The 18,241-nt window shown below is 40.1% G+C and overlaps 1 protein-coding gene across 4 annotated transcripts in view; it reads left to right on the forward strand.

Moving 5' to 3' along the window:
- The window catches only part of GRM7 (glutamate metabotropic receptor 7), a 549,943-nt gene that overhangs the window by 312,337 nt on the left and 219,365 nt on the right, over positions 1–18,241 (forward strand). For all 4 annotated transcript variants that reach the window (XM_050957328.1, XM_050957327.1, XM_050957325.1 and 1 more), the window contains exon 5: positions 9,519–9,659. In XM_050957328.1, coding sequence (XP_050813285.1) covers positions 9,519–9,659 — 141 coding nt within the window. The remainder of the gene's footprint in view (positions 1–9,518; positions 9,660–18,241) is intronic.

The following is an 18,241-nucleotide window of genomic DNA, read 5'->3' on the forward strand; positions in this document are numbered from 1 at the left end:
CATCTGGGACTGCCACCAGGCTCTATGAATCCCAAGCTGAAGCAAAAATGTAGTGCTTGTAGCTTGTGTGGATCAATGGTTGCGAAAATACACACAATGGTATCTCTGTACATTGTGTCTTTTGCAGTGGGAAATGTGGCCGTGAATGTCCCTCCATCCACCATTGGGAAGCAGCTCAGCCAGATTTGAAGGAGAAGAAAGAGGATGCAGGATGACATGTTCCAAGAAATCCTGTGGATACCAAGCAGCGGGCTTGGAGGAGCACCCTTGTGGACAGAATGGAAAGTGCAGAGAGGAGAAGCATACAGCAACAGGACAGGACACGAAGCAGGACATGATAGCACTTCTCAAGCACCAGATGGACACGCTAGAGACTCTTATAGATCTTCAGGTTCAAGTCACCCATGCTCACCTCCTGCTGAAGCTTGTCAATAACTGCATTCTGGGACCTCCCTACATCCCACCCCCAACATTCCACAAATATTCCGGGGCCACTGCAGTACCCATACCACTCCAACCCAAGGGAGAGTACAGACAATCACAGCTGCACCTACACTCACCTGTGGGAGACACACTTGCTGTTTTGTGTGTTTGAAATAAAAATGACTGCTCTTTCCCCTTCAAAATTTATTTTCCCTGTATTTATAGTTTCAATTATTTTTGTTTGCATGTGTTTGGAATAAAAGTATATTTATGGAAAATTAGTTCATCTTTATTAGTTCACAAGATAAGATGTCTGGGGCTGACATCATTCAACAATAATAGCAATAGGTGTATTTGCAATGCTATATTACCCCACACACAGAATTCATTACAAGGTTCCTAGCAGGGTACTAAAACAATGCCAAGCAGAGCACACTACAATAAGACGTATTATTGTGGCTAACTATTGAAATGGTCTTTCAAAGCCTCCATGAGCAGTATAGCTCCTTGTTGAGCTCTTCTTATAGCCCTGGTATCTGGCTTCTCAAAATCAGCAGCCAGGCATTCCACCTCCATGCTCCACCAGGCAGAAACGTTTCCCTCTTTGCTTCACAGATATTATGAAGCACACAGCAGGCAGCTATAACTGCGGGGAGATATTTTTAAACTAAAGTCTAATTGTGTGAGTAGACAGTGCCAGTACCCTTCCAGATGGCCAAAGGCGCATTCACCAGTCATTCTTCACCTACTGAGCCTGTAGTTCAGTGGTGGACAACCTCTGGCCCATGAGCTGCATGCAGCCCATCAGGATAATCCACTGATGGGCTGCTAGACAATTTGTTTACATCGACGTCCATAGGCATGGCTGCCCGCAGCTCTCTGTGGCTGCAGTTTGCCTTCCCTGCCAACAAGAGGTGCAGGAAGCAGTGCAGCCAGCACATCCCTGCGGCCCATGCCGCTTCCTGCGGCTCCCATTGACCGGGAATGGCGAACCGTGGCCACTGGGAGCTGCGAGCAGCTGCACATGTAAACAAACAAACTGTCTCGCTGCCCACCAGCGGATTACCCTGACAGACCACAGGTTGCCCACCACTGCTATAGTAGAAGCACCTCTTGATGCTATTGAGGTGGCTGATGTACGGCTTCATAAGCCATGGAAGTAAGAGGTCTCCAAAGATCACTCTTGGTATTTCCATATCCCCAATGGTAGTCTGCCAATCTCAAAAGAAATTCCCTGCTGCATCTTTCTGAACAGGCCTGTGTTTTTAAAGATGCATGCATTGTACACCTTTCCTGACCATTCCATGTTGATGTCAGTAAAACATCCCTAGTGATCCACCAGCACTTGCTGTACCATAGAAAAGTAGCCCTTTCTGTTGATGTACTCTTTGTCAAGGTGGTCTGGTACTAAACTAGGATCACAGTCCTTTGTAGCAGGATGCTTGCATCGCACCAACCCCCATAGTGGATTTCCCAACTCCAAAATGATTCCCAACTGATAGGTAGCAATCTGGCATGGCAGCTTCTGCACAGCAATCACCACTCACTTCTCCGTCGTGAGTGCAGTTCCCATTTTGGTGTCACTGTACCGGAGGGCTGGGGCAAGCAGTTCTATGAATGTGGCCTTGCGCATCCAAAAGTTCCTCAGCCACTGCTTGTCATCCCAAACCTGCATAATGATGTGATCTCACCAGTCTGTGCTTGCTTCAGTCTAGAACAGGCACTCCATCTGCTACTGCTCTGTGAATGCTCTGTTGGTGGCTCTGTCAGTACTGAAGGACCAGGTGCATTGTGTTCATAACAGTCAGCACAATACTGAAGAGTGGCACAGGATCCATGCATCTCATAGAGATGGCGCACATATGTGTTCGTGGGGCTTTTGAAAAGAGACAAACTATTATGGGTTGCAGATATTAGGGGATGGAAAAAACGAATTATGGAACATCTAACTCCTGTTCCCAGTCACCTCTGTTCAACTCGTTTGCCTCCATGATGCTTTGCAAACCCTCCCAAAAACACCCTGTGCCAAATGGTGGCAGGTTGCCTGGTGGAATACCTACCATCAATGTACATGCTGCTAGTGAGGCCATGCACTGCTGACACAAGGAGCATACTGTGAACATGCAAAAGCAATTTAATTATTGCAGCAGCTGTATGTCATTGTAACTTAGGTGGACTTAATTTTGTAGTATAGACTTGTCCTGAGTGTTTCCCAGACCTGAAGAAGAGCTCTATGTAAATTTGAAAACTTGTGTCTCTTACCAACAGAAGTAGGTCCAATAAAAGATATTATTACTTCACCCACCTTTTCTAATATCCTGGAAGCAAGACAGCTATAGCAACACCGTGTAAAAGAAAGGCGCATTGCGAAAATTATTAGAGGATATTTGACCTGAATTAAAAATTGCATTAATTTGTTCACAAGTTCATACTAGCAAAGTAATTCCTGTTTTTCATGGTGCTTGTAAATTTGAAGGTTGCAATTTGATTTAAAAAAAACAACAACAATATAGCAATAAAATTGTACATTAGTTTTGACATTTCAAACCCCAAGCTAAGTTACTATATTAGTCTGATAATCCTTAAGAGGATAACAAATGATCTGTAACTGCTTACTGGTTTAGTTCATGGGTAAACACAAAATAGTAATGCTGGAAATAGGGATACTGAGAGTGGTGCTTAAGTTCGTCCGTACCTAAAATACTTTTCCAGCTCACAACAGTTTCATTGCAGGACTGTTTGAGCTACGGGCACAAACTGGAAGTTTTGAATTTGCTCCTTCATGCAATGAGTTCTATTGTGTCTGATTTACAGGAACTGGAAATAGCAAACCAATATATGGACTGTCTGTGTGATGCACATAGATGGCATGCACATAGATGGGCTGCAACAAAACAAGATAAAACAGGAGAGGAGAGAGGGGAATCAATGAAAAAACAATTTTGCTTGTTTTGCATCCCTTCCTCTGTGTGCGTTTATGTATGTTTTGCCATTTAATGGCCCCATACATTTAAGTCAATCAGAGATTCCCATCGACAAACAGGAACTGGATCAGGCCTTTATGGTAGGTCTACACTCGGCTTAAGTCAATCTAATTTATATTGTTCGGGGGTGTGAAAAAGCCTCCCCCCGCGTGACACAAGTTCCATGTTGCCCATACCGGTGCTATGTTGGCAAGAGATGCTTTCCCGCCAACATAGCTTCTCACCAAGGTGAAGTAACTATGTTGATGGGAGAGCACTCTCCTGGTGGCATAACACATCATCACCAGACACACTACACCTGCGCCAATGTAGTGCTGAAGTAGACTTGCCCTTACACAGAGTCTTTTGGCAGGGATCTTATACATGTTGGGGCACTATATGCTACATTTTCAAGTGTTTAGCTTGAACAGTTTGGGCCAAATTTTGAAAGAGCTGCATTCCCACTGAGGAACTTGAATAAAGGCCCTATTTCCAGAGGAGCTTAGCACTCAACATACTGGATTCTTTTGGAAATCTGGCCCCAGTTGTGAATGATGAGACCTAGTAATGAGCAGACACACACTCTGTCTGGGTTCAGGTGACTAATATTGGTTGCATATTTTCTGACAAAACTTTTTTTTTTGGTTGGAAAATGCTGATGGGACAGAACCAAATCATTTTGTCAGGACAGGTTTCTCAGGTCCAGCGTTCTAGACTTGATTTTAACAAATAGGGAGGAACTCGTTGAGAATTTGAAAGTAGAAGGAAGATTGGGTGAAAGTGATCATGAAATCAGAGTTTGCAATTCTAAGGAAGGGTAGAAGAGAGTACAGCAAAATAGAGACAATGGATTTCAGGAAGGCGGATTTTGGTAAGCTCAGAGAGCTGATAGGTAAGGTCCCATGGGAATCAAGACTGAGGGGAAAACAACTGAGGAGAGTTGGCAGTTTTTCAAAGGGACGCTATTCTGATGGGTAGGAAAGATAGAAAATATGGCAAAAGACCACCTGGGCTTAACCATGAGATCTTGCATGACCTACAAAATAAAAAGGAGTCATATAAAAAATGGAAACTAGGTCAGATTACAAAGGATGAATATAGGCAAACAACACAGGAATGCAGGGGCAAGATTAGAAAGGCAAAGGCACAAAATGAGCTCAAACTAGCTATGGGAATAAAGGGAAACAAGACGACTTTTTATCAATACATTAGAAACAAGAGGAAGACCAAGGACAGGGTAGGCCCACTGCTCAGTGAGGAGGGAGAAACAGTAACAGGAAACTTGGAAATGGCAGAGATGCTTAATGACTTCTTTGTTTCGGTCTTCACTGAGACGTCTGAAGGAATGTCTAACATAGTGAATGCTTATGGGAAGGGGGTAGGTTTAGAAGATAAAATAAAAAAAGAGCAAGTTAAAAATCACTTAGAAAAGTTAGATGCCTGCAAGTCACCAGGGCCTGATGAAATGCATCCTAGAATACTCAAGGAGTTAATAGAGGAGGTATCTGAGCCTCTAGCTATTATCTTTGGAAAGTCATGGGAGATGGGAGAGATTCCAGAAGACTGGAAGGGGGCAAATATATTGCCCATCTATGAAAAGGGAAATAAAAAACAACCCAGGAAACTACAGACCAGTTAGTTTAACTTCTGTGCCAGGGAAGATAATGGAGCAAGTAACACTGGTCTACAATTTTTGAGAAGGTGTCTGCTTCAGAGATAAAATGTGATATTTATTATGTATTTTGATGCGCTGAATTCAAATATGACAATTAAAACAACTGATTGGCTACTGTTTAAGATATTTAAGTTTTTACATTTTAATCTATGTATATTGTGTAGATAGTAGAGTTTTAATCATAAAAATTGTAAACCTAGGTCTTCATGTGTTTATGGTTGCTTTACATGATAATATTTCACCTGTCCTGTTTATGTAACACTTTAAAAATCAGCAAAAGGTTTATATAAATAAAATTTATTATGAAACAAAAGGCAGAAAACTGTTATGTACATAGTTTAGTCCTATTCAGTGTCTACTCGGCGCTTCTTGGCTTGTCTCTTGTATTCATTAAATGGAGCATCTCTTGTCACTGTCCAGCAATAGTCTGCAAGCATTGATGGGCTCCATTTGCCCTGATGGCCTGCCAGGAGATTCCACTGCTGTAGTCTTGAGCCCAACAGCTCTGCCTTACTCTTGGGTAGTTCCAAATTCCTGACAAGATCATTCAGTTCACCTTGTGTTATAAGGTGTGGTTCAGAGGAGGAGGATGGGAGAAAATGGGGGTCCTGTGACATTGATGGTTCAGGACCAGAAGTTTCATCCTCTTCCTCGTCTGACTCAAGTGAGAATGATTCTGGTGCATCAGGAACCGTCAGTCCTTCTCCGTGGGGTACTGGGCGTATAGCTGATGGAATGTTTGGATAATGCACAGTCCACTTTTTCTTCTTTGACACACCTTTCCCAACTGGAGGCACCATGCAGAAGTAACAATTGCTGGTATGCTCTGTTGGCTCTCTCCAAATCATTGGCACTGCAAAAGGCATAGATTTCCTTTTCCTGTTCAACCACTGGCGAAGATTTGTGGCACAAGTGTTGCAGCATATGTGTGGGGCCCACCTCTTGTCCTGATCTCAAATTTTGCAGCCAAAATAAAGGTGATAGGCTTTCTTAACCATAGTGCTTAGACTGCGCTTTTGTGATGCAAAAGTCACTTCACCACAAACATAGCAGAAGTTATCTGCACTGTTCACAGAAGTACGAGGCATCTCTGCTCACTTTGGCTAAATAGAAATGTGTCCCTTTGCAAAATCAAACACTGACAAATAAGAGAGCATAACACTGTATGATTTCTAGAGCTGATATAGGGCAATTTGTTCAGCAGAGTGATGTAAGCTTCGTTATGATTGCATCATCCATGACTTCTAGGAATAACATGATGCAATTCATATCATGTATGATGCAATACCAGCTTCAAATTGCATCATTCATTGTTTTGCCTAAAAAGCAAGTACTGTCCAATCCCAGTCATAGATTTATTCATAGATCCAGTCAAAGATGTATTTTAGTCATTTCTGGTTTAAATTGAGATCCCTTCCCTTTATAACTCACTTATCCTCCGCCATTCCCAAGTCAAGGGTCGTATATACTGACCCAATAGCATACCTTGAAAACTAGAGCCAATCAACAATTTTAAGCATCATTTTCATTCTCAGTGACCCAGAATTAGTAAAGTTGGACTACATTTATTTCAGAAGCATTTTGGCTGTAGAGCAGTGTAATTAAAGAAATCATCAGCAAACACTTGGAAGGTGGTAAGGTGATAGAGAATAGCCAGCATGGATTTGTAAAGAACAAATCATGTCAAACCAATCTGATAGCTTTCTGTGATAGGATAACAAGTCATGTGGATAAGGGTGAAGCGGTGGATATGGTATACCTAGACTTGAGTAAGGCATTTGATATGGTCTCACATGATATCCTTATCGATAAACTAGGCAAATACAATTTAGATGGGGCTAGTATAAAGGGGGTCCATAACTGGCTGGATAACCATACTCAGAGTAGTTATTAATGGCTCCCAATCCTGCTGGAAAGGTATAACAAGTGGGGTTCCGCAGGGGTCTGTTTTGGGACCAGCTCTGTTCAATATCTTCATCAACGACTTAGATGTTGGCATAGAAAGTACGCTTATTAAGTTTGCAGACGATACCAAACTGCGAGGGATTGCAACTGCTTTGGAGGACAGGGTCATAATTCAAAATGATTTGGACAAATTGGAAAAATGGTCTGCAGTAAACAGGATGAAGTTCAATAAAGACAAATGCAAAGTGCTCCACTTAGGAAGGAACAATCAGTTTCACACATACAGAATGGGAACTGTCTACGAAGGAGTATGACAGAAAGAGATCTAGGAGTCATAGTGGACCACAAGCTAAATATGAGCCAACAGTGTGATACCGTTGCAAAAAAAGCAAACGTGATTCTGGGATGCATTAACAGGTGTGTTGTAAACAAGACACAAGAAGTCATTCTTCCGCTCTACTCTGCTCTGGTTAGACCTCAACTGGAGTATTGTGTCCAGTTCTGGGCACCGCCTTTCAAGGAAGATGTGGAGAAATTGGAGAGGGTCCAGAGAAGAGCAACAAGAATGATTAAAGGTCTTGAGAACATGACCTATGAAGGAAGGCTGAAAGAATTGGGTTTGTTTAGTTTGGAAAAGAGAAAACTGAGAGGGGACATGAGAGCAGTTTTCAGGTATCTAAAAGGGTGTCATCAGGAGGAGGGAGGAAACTTGTTCACCTTAACCGCTAATGATAGAACAAGAAGCAATGGGCTTAAACTGCAGCAAGGGAGATTTAGGTTGGACAGTAGGAAAAAGTTCCTAACTGTCAGGGTAGTTAAACACTGGAATAAATTGCCGAGGGAGGTTGTGGAATCTCCATCTCTGTAGATATTTAAGAGTAGGTTAGATAAATGTCTAACAGGGATGGTCTAGACAGTATTTGGTCCTGCCATGAGGGCAGGGGACTGGACTCGATGACCTCTCGAGGTCCCTTCAAGTCCTAGAGTCTATGAATTTCTGGTCAAAAGCAGAGAGAGATTCAGACCCTAAAATAAGCGAGTGGCTAGGGATGTGGGAGAATAGGGTTCACATCCCTGATCTGAATTAGATAGAGTAGAACTTGAACCTGGGTCTTTGGTTTGCTTGGTGAATGCCTTAATCCCTGGGCTACAGGCTATTCTGGGATGGGATTTTCCTTTCTCTGTGGTTTTTTAAAAAAAACAAACCAAACAAACAAAAAAACCCCCACAAACTTGACACATCTCCATTTCATCCCACTGCAGACTAGGAACACTTTTGAAATCTCAATTTTGTGGGATGAGAAATCCAATACATCATGGCTCTCTCTTTATCATCAGAATACTCAACAATTGCCAACTATGGAAAGTATCAGGTTTCTTACATTTTTTTTTCTTTTCTGACTCTGTCATAAGTACAGTGAGGTAATAAGAAAGTGTTACTTCCACATACACAATATTGCCTGCCCCAAACATTTAAAACAATATTACATTTTGAATTCTTTTTATTTGCTCTTGTTTTTGAGCTTGTAGGGTTTACTTGGGGCACATTTTCAAGTTTTTATCTGGAATCATGTAGGCTATACACTTCATTTTTTTTAGGAAAGCTGACATTCTCATATCATCACATGCCTTCAGAACCTTTAGAAAAGGCATACAAAGTCATGAGACTCAAATAAAACTGAAAGAGTTGAATAGAGTAATTGCTATGCATAATCAATAAGTGTGGAAGGCTGTACATAGCTCAGCCATGGAAGCCTTAATATCAGGGTTTCTGAAATCTTGAACGAACTTACACTGAATTTTTCTTTTTATTGAACCAGTCCCTCTGATAACAGAATAATGTTGTATGAAGGTTTCCTGAGGAAAGCTGTTTTACTCTTGCAGCGCAGGAAACTGCCTGTGGCAAGATTTTTCTCTAGGTTTAATAACTGACTCTCACAAGTCTGACCTGAGAAACTTTTACTGTTTTCACATTAGGACATATATTTCAAGAGTCTGGTAACTGGAGGTGATTTATAGTTGCCTTGCAGAAGTTTTTCCTCTATCCCCTGACCAATACTTGTGTGAAGCAGATGAGCAGAAAATATGTATTAAGAGAACATAGGCCAAAATAGGTTATGTACCTAGTGGACAATGGACGAGAAATACATAACAGTAAAATTATGTCCTCTCAAGGGCTGGAGATGTTAATTACAGAATTACAATTCCTCTGATCTCACTTTTAGTTCCCAGCATATTTTCATTTATCTCTATATTTCTGTCTCTTTATCAATCTATATTTAATACATACTTACTGCTTATAGAATCTAATAAATCTCATAATTTACAATTTTATGACTTGAGAACTTACAACAGAATCATCTACTTATAAAGCATAGTTAATAATACAAGACATGAAACTAATGTCCATTCTTTCTTTAGTCTCTCTCCACTAACTATATAAACGTCCACTCTATATTCAAGAAAATATAAACCATGTATTATTTTTAGGGTCTCAGTAGTTCCAGTAAAAACACTTTCCCTATTTCAGCTTTCTGCTCTTTTCCTTTTAGGATTTGATACCTACTTTACCTCGCGCACCCTGGAGAACAACAGAAGAAATGTGTGGTTTGCAGAGTATTGGGAGGAAAACTTCAATTGCAAGTTAACAATTAGTGGATCAAAAAAAGAAGACACAGACCGTAAATGCACAGGTAATTCCATTCACTTCACCCTTCTTATTCTGTTGTATGTGGTCCATATAGGAATGTCTGCATAGCTGATGCATGGAAGCTTAGTTGGAGACAAATTGAAAAAAATAAATTGTTTTTCAATAGGTTGTAGAGAAAATGGAACAAGAGCATAAGCCTTGCAGGACAGGAGAAATAGATGGTGAGAGACAAAAATACATTCTTTCATTTTCTTTTTCTGCTGTCCATCCAGAAATAATTGACATTTTCTATTGATTCTGTGGATTCAGAGGAATATTTGGTGGCTGGTTGGGTTTGCATTTTGGTTTGGTTTTGAAAACAAATATCTTCATAAATATTGGTTTGTCATCTGGCCATGAAATGTAAAACATTTGGACATATACAGACTGTATGTTCCTGATTAAGAATGTTTTGAATAGCAATGTTACAATAAGTTCTGTATTTGAACTCAGCTTTTGAGGAAACAATACCGGTAGATATTGTGATAATATGGTATCATGTATTCTAAATTTAGTTACTATAACACTGCTATCAAGATTCTCATTTGAATAAGAAAGTGGTGTTCTAGTTTTGCCACAGTGATACAGAAAGCCTCAACTTTGTAACCATCTTGCCTGTATTGCCTGGTGGGCCTATGGGTCAGCTGTGACTGACAGATTCATTGCCCTTTTCCTTTTCTTATGTCTTTCCCATTTTTTGGTTTTGAAAAATGTAATGGACGTTTAAAGTTTAATGTTTTCTTGGAGGTTCTCTTCATGGTTAAAGTCTGGTTCACGAGGCTTATTTTCATCAGAAAGATGCTAAGATGATAGGAATTTCATAACCTCCTTCCTCTTCTCCCATCTCTCACAAGAGCATACCGATCCAGCAGTTCTCCACCACTATGTTCTCCATCCTCGGTGGGATTGTTTAGGTGTTGTGGGCCCCATTCTAGTCTTCCACTGAAATGAGTTTTGACACTCATTTTCAATAACTTCCTAAAACACACTGAGGAACCCTGGATCAGGTACGATGAGCTATTGTTAAAGTGCTGTGAGATCAGTTTTATTTTTTATTTTTGAAAATACAGTGATAAGGAATTCTGGAATGTGTTTGGAGACACAAGTGGTGTTTCATGGAGTGAAAAATTAAGTCTTTGAGAGTGGTCTTTTGATTTAATATAACTGTAGCTTCTTTATTTTAAACTTAGGAAGACAAATGGTCCACGCTTTATGTAGTGATACAGTACATTGGACAATGGTATATTTTTCTATAGAAAAGGCATGAAAAAATGCCCATTCCTAGAATTATTCACACAGGGGCCTAACTAAGTGTTGGGGAATGTTCTGTAGGAATAACCTCGCATTGACAGGATGATTACTTTATGCTGAGTTAGGCTGCATTTCCACATACCATTAAGAGTATGCAAAATCAGATGAATCTATTGATCTGAATACTGCACTTGCAAAAACAGTCCCAAATTTCCTAAAGTGGTCACCCAGTTTCACGAATATATCCTTCAGAGATAGACAAGTGATATTCCATCTCTATAACTTGTGTCAAGCTGGGCCACAAGCTATCCCTGAGGTTATACATAGATATATTGCACATTCTTCACAATCTCTTTCCTTTAACTCTTTGTTCGATAGGCTAAACAGAGTATCACATGTTGGGTTTGATACATACATAAGCACTAACTGACAGAATGGACCTCCGATTCACCTTAGTCATCTCTGTGCTAGAGGTTTCTTTGGTGTGGCCATTAAGATCTTCCTTTTCAGTTTTGACAGCTGTGGTTAATGATGGACATTTGGCTTGATACAAGGATCTCAGAATTTGGTCCAAGGGAAATGAATGCATATGGGGCTTCTCCTGGGCAAAATACTACTTTTACTTTCATTTGGCAGATCTTGTCCATGATCTTCTGCTTCGTGTCCCATATCCCGGTGGAACTCCTGCACATAGAAAGAAAGCAAATGCCAGAGTTGGGTCTGAAAGGAAAATGTTGGCATTAAAGTCAGCGAGATGCTGAGTCTCTCATCCAATGGTAGAATTTGGCCACAAATTAAGAAATTATCTTTAAGGTAATTTATTAAAATGATTTGCCAGCACGTCAGCATTGAAACTCTTAAAGCCACATTGGAATAATTTTCTCCTGTGTTGTTCTTTCTAAACCTTCATTCATGACTGTCATAAACAGATAGTAGGAGTTAATAGAACAGAAGTACTTTATATCTCTTTTGCCTGTAAAGGGTTAACAGGATCAGTGAGCCTGGCTGTCACCTGACCAGAGGACCAATCGGGACAGGATACTTTCAAATCTTGAGGGAGAGAAGTTTGTGTGTGCTGTTAGTTTTTGGTGGTTGTTCTCTCTGGGTTCTGAGAGCGACCAGATGTGCAACCAGGTTTCTCTCCAGTCTCTCTGATTATAGGCTCTTATGTGCTCAGAATAGTAAGTACTAGGTAGATAAGGCAAGTTAGGCTTATGTTTGTTTTCCTTATTTGGAAATGTGTATTTGGCTGGAAGGAGTTCAAATTTGTATTTTGCTGAAAGGATTTTAATTTGTACTTGTATACTTAGGCTGGGAGAGTATTCCCAGTGTCTATAGCTGAAAGACCCTGTAACATATTCTATCCTAAATTTACAAAGATAATTTTTACTATTATTCTTTCTTTAATTAAAAGCTTTTCTTGTTTAAGAACCTGACTGTTTTTTTTTTATTCTGGTGTGAGACCCCAGGGGACGGGGTCTGGATTCACCAGGGACTTGGTGGGGAGAAAGGAGGGAAGAGGGAGAGAAAGGTTAATTTCTCTCTGTGTTAGGATTACTTTCTCTCTCAGGGAGAGTCTGGGAGGGGGAGAGAGAAGGAGGGAGAAGGTGCATTTTCCTCTGTTTTAAGATAAGTTTGAATCACAGTAATCTTCCAGGGTAACCCAGGGAGGGGAAGCCTGGGAGATGCAACGGTGAGGGAAAGGGTTTACTTTCCTTGTGTTAAGATCCAGAGGGACTGGGTCATGGGGGTCCCTGGGCAAGGTTTTGGGGGGACCAGAGTGTACCAGACACTGGAATTCCTGGTTGGTGGCAGTGCTACAAGTACTGAGCTGGTAATTGAGCTTCGAGGAATTCATGCCGGTACCCCATCTTTTGGACGCTAAGGTTCAGAGTGGGGGATTATACCATGACAATGACACTTTGTGAACAAGTGAGATGTTAGACTGTAAACAATGCACTTCCAAGAGGAAGATTGGTCCAATGGTTAGTATATGAGCCTAGACTTGGGAGCGCAGGGTTCAATTCGCTGCTCTTCCAGAGGCTTTCTGTGTGACCTTGGGGAAAACACTTAGTCTTTCTGTGTTCCTGTAGAAGGAGGATAATAGCACTTCTATATCTCACAGGATTGTTGCACGGACAAATACACTAAACATTTTGAATGGTGATAAGGGCCATGCAAGTACTCTTGATACCTCTAGGGCGAAATCCTACTAATCTTACTCATGTGAGCAATCCAACTCTTCTAGAAGAAAACTTCATACAGGGATAAAAAGCTGTAGGCTTCTATAGAACTACTGTTCTAAAATCCTAGAAAATTGTAGTTGGCTATTGGTACCTTTTTTCTGCCCTTTTTTGACACATTCTGTAACAAGGAATATAATGCTTTATTGATTTCTAGAGGATCCTTAAAAAAATAGAGAAGTTACCATTTTCTATTAAATTCTATGAAGTTTTTCCATAAGAGCACTGATTACAGTGGGACTCGTCATGTAACTAAGGTGAACAGGAGTCTGTCCTATGCTAGTAATATAGCCTTGGCTTTCTAGAGGCAGTGTTCAGAAAATGATTACTCTGTGTTGCTTCTGACCTGCAGAGCTCCATAGGCCTCTTGGGCTTCATTGCTGTGGAAACTATTCAGAGTTCACATTAGGCATTCCATGCTGCCTCTGATTTAATCTCTGAGCCTGTAGCACTTCATGGTTTCATTGCCATATGATGACTATCATACAGACAGTTGCTGCTCATGATTATAGGACTCCTCTGAACATGTTTAGCAACTGCACTGACAATTGTAAACCAGGCTTTGTCAGATATCAGCCAGGGAAAGATTCAGCCAAATGTGTCTCTTCCTTGCACATACTTTTCAAGGCGAATTCAGCCCAGCACAGAGGAGCTGTCCAAAGTCCTCCACAATTCCACTGTATGTCTATGAAAAGAGGCCACAGCGGAGCAGCTGTGCAGGGATCTCCAGGCCAACCCCATGCAGGTGAACACAAGTGGAAGCATTGGTCTGGGAGCCAGGGGCAGGAGTAAGCCAGAGTAGCAGCCATAGGGGACCGTGTAGCCCATTGCCCTGTCTCCAGGAGTGGATGAATTTCACCTTGACAGGCATAGGATTTTGCTCCCTCAGCACCCTCCAGCTCACCTACATAAAGCTGAGTTACTCTGGCAGTGTGCAAGAGAAGTCAATTTCATTCCAATAGAGAAAATGAATGATGCACCTGACTAATATTCAAATCTCTCTCGCAGTCCCCTGAAAAAGACTCAGACTCATAGACTCTAGGACTGGAAGGGACCGAGAGGTCATCGAGTCCAGTCCCCTGCCCTAACCAATTGATCCACCCAGGAAGAACTCCAAAACTTTCTCCTCCTTTTCGCCCTATCCCAACAAACACTGAATCTCAATCTGCTATTAGTTTGTAGACAGCTAAAAATATTACTCACCTCTACCTCACTCCATTAATCTAGCTAGAGATACCAACCATATATTTAGGATCTTCTGTATTAATTTAACCTATGAAAATGATTCCCTAAGCCTGTCCCCATTCTTCATCCTTTTTGGGAGGTGGTTCTCCGATCTTAAGCAAAAAAAGAAAAGTTTTTCTAAGAATACACTTTTGTGAACTAGTTGACTTCTAATATGGAATTTTGCTATATATTTTCCACAGCATTCTGTATCCTGATATTTTGAAACATTTGTTTCAGAGCCTTGAATGAATATAATTTAGATGTATTTAAGCGTGGGAAAGTTGCTTTGATTGTGATAGATACGGTTAGAATTTGGGGAAATAGAACGCTTGCACATGCATGAAATATGTCTAGACAACATTAGATCCAATGTATTATTTATTAATAATAGTATCATTAGGAATTTCCATCTTTTATTTCAAATTGATTTATTGTGTTATGGTTGAGGAACCAATCAAGTGCCTCAATTAAGGGATTATAAACAAGCACTCCTAGATTATATCCCTTTTTTTCCCTGCCATCTAAAGTAAATTAACCCCTGATTCAGCACAGTACTTAAACACATACTTTGCTGAATCAGGGCATTAGTATTTAAAATAACTTACTGTTTTGCTTTGGAAAGTAACTTAACCTCTTGATGGCTGATTTTATGCATCTTTATGCATCAGCCCTACTACAGCAGGCTGTTGAAGCTTAATTTAGTAATGCTTTAAAAAAGCAATTTGTTATCACCAGGTGGACATAAGAACGATAATTATGACGATAATTATTTTGCATAGAAAAGCCTTTGAATAGGTGAAGATAATAATGCCTTACAATGAGCCCATTACAGATTATGGCCCCATTTCTGCAGAGACCCACAATGGTACAAGGATCTTCAGTTCTGTCTGCAGGCGTGGAGCCAACACGTATAGTCTGATGTCTGTATATGGATCACTTCTTCACTGAAATGAAGCTGCGTGCAATTCTAAGCTATAATCTGGCACAAACTTTACTACTGCAATAGGACGTTTTTCTACTACAGTCATTGACACTAAGCTCAAAAAATAAAAGAGAGAAGAAATGAGTAGACTGGGATAGAGATGAGAATAATTAAGGCTACGTCTCTCTAAAATAGTGGTTGGAGTTAATATACATTACACTAAGATTCTATTGATCAGCCAGTGCATCAAGATTTAATTATGGAATTTCTTAAAATTAATAGATGATAAAATAGTGCTTTCCAGATATACTGGCATATATTGTCATCTCTGTGATTTCAATGCCTTATTAGAACTTAGTACCATCTTCTAGGAGGCAGAACTGTGCCTGTAAGCTGCCTTAATTGTAGCAGGTTTTGGTGTATTCTCTGTATGAATTCCGGTTGTGGGATACAGTATTCCGGTTGTGGGATACAGTATTTGGTGACCAATCATTCACGTTGTTTGCTACTTCGAAATCAAAACCTGAAGTCTTGACACTGGCAGTGATGTGAAACCTGTGTGGTGATCAATCTGTAATACTCGGTCCCCAAATGAGCAGGAGATCAGAGTGATTTTTAGGGTTTAGTGAATGTTGCAAAAATAAAATAAAAAATAAATAAAAACCCCCACAAACATTAAACAACATTAGCATTCAGGTTTACTGGCAAGAATGTTCACAGAAACATCTAAAAGATATACTCTAGTTCAAGCAGGAATTATTTCTGGGAAGTTCTGTGGCATGCAGGAGGTCAGACTAGATGACATTAGTGGTCCCTTCTGCCTTTATGATCTCTGAATCTATGAAAACCATGAATTTTGAATCAACACAGGAGAATATTCCCAGAACCTAACCTCTGAATTTTTTAATGGAATATTTCTTGCTGCTGGTGTTTTGAAATATAGCCTCACCTGAAGAAGTAGCATATTTCCAATTATATGAGATGCACACTGCTAATATGGTGGCTGTAGGATTCTTTTATTTATTTTATTTTTAAAGAAGATCTAAGCGAAGAAGGAATATATGTATTACAAATACACATGTACATCAACTCATTTTTAATTAACTATGCCTATTGGGTATAGTAAGGGCTGAAAAGAAAAATACCAACACTTGACTGTAGGTGTAGCAGTTTTCACTCATTAAACATAGGTTTTAATTTAGCCTACCTCCCACTTGCCAAGACATAATGAAGTGATATAAAGGTTATGCCACCCTGGATGTCATTTATCAGAATGTCTATTACTTGGAGAGATTGTCTAATTATCTGGAAATGTAGTCGGTCTGAAGGTGCAGCCCAGATGATGGTTCATACAGTAAACTGCTCTAAAGGACTTGTTTGGAGGAAGGTTCTTGCATAGCAAAAGGCCAGACATTTAGCAAGAGAGTTTGTAAAATGCTGAGTTTTTGTACATGTTTTTAGAGACAGAATTGGAAAAGACATAATATCCAAACCAGAAATATATCTACAAGGGACCTGATTCCCTTCTCATTCCAGTGTAACCCCACTGTCTTCAGCAGGGATACTCCTGATCTACACTGGTATAAATGAGAATCAGACCCCTGAACCTAATCTCGGTGTTGGTTTATGCTGAGGACGCTTATGTCCATATCCTAGAAACATGTTTAAAATAATGTTAAATCCAGTGTTTTGTTCAAAGTGCAAGCTGAAATGAGATGTATATATCCAAACCAGATAATTGGAGGAGCTATGAATTATAGTGTTCATCCAACAGACCAGCAGTGCTGGTCTGAAATATAAGGATGTGTGGAAGGGGAAAGAAAAGAAGAGGGACTAATGAAGATGTGGGGAAATGACTTGGCTCTTCAGAAGGACTGTAAGATTTTCTACTTTATTGGGTAAGCTGTCAGAGAAGCCTAATCGTAAAGGTGAGGTTCAGGGCAAATGACGATGTGGAAGACCTCTGTACAGAAAGGAGAGCCCTGCTCTGGGCAGGTAAAGAGCACAACTAGAAGTTACTGTAAATGGCCAGTCTCATTGCGACAAAGTTCTGTTCAGAAGCTCAAGCAAGCCTTTTAGTGCTTGTATATTCTCTCCAACTGTCCCAGCAGTACAGAGCACAACACACACTTATTTGAAAATCCTTTCAGTTTGAGATTGAAAAGCACTGGAAGACAAGGAAGGCTTGGGTAATAGGAATGCTGTTTGAGTATGTATGCATATGCTTGAACTTGTCTGTAACTGTCCTTTGGAGCAAAGCACTTGGGTTTTAAAATGGATTCCTTTAAAACAGATTCAGAGAACTAGTGCAATAGTGGTGGATAGTTTACCATGTTACTAGTTTACTGCCTGTAGTTTGGGAAGAGTTAAGGAAAGGACAGAATTTTCCCTTTTATAAGAAAACTTTAGTTATACTGGCAAGGAATTCATTTCACACACATTCATTTTGAGAATAAAATTGTAGACAAAATATAAATGTCCTGCTATGTGTCTCGGCAGAATTTACTGTATCTGTTTCTAGAAGTATCTGTCAATCCCGTCTCCTTAAATACCCACAAATCTATCATTGAGTTACTCAGCACTGTCTAAAAAGAAGGTTTGTGTGTGTGTTGGGGGGGGGGTTGGTGTGTGTGTGTGTGTGTGTGTGTTTATAAAGATGAAGAGGATCCTCTTTTATGGCACTTTTGTAATACTAATTTATATAGCCAGATTGCAGTCTAAACTTAGAATCCAAGGGAAAATTCATTCTTTCCATTTACTGTATGTTTTTGATAATGTAAATGAATAAACACATTAATATCAGTACTAGGACTAGAAATGTGTTTTTCAGGCTTTCAGTAGTAATCTTTCAGATGTCCTGCATGATGCTTCCTTAGGAAACCATGCATCTTGATGAGACTCTAGAATCACTACCTTTGAGGTCTGAAATTAATCAGGTCAGTC

Source organism: Gopherus flavomarginatus, chromosome 6 (assembly GCF_025201925.1).
Source record: "Gopherus flavomarginatus isolate rGopFla2 chromosome 6, rGopFla2.mat.asm, whole genome shotgun sequence".
NCBI lineage: Eukaryota > Metazoa > Chordata > Testudines > Testudinidae > Gopherus > Gopherus flavomarginatus.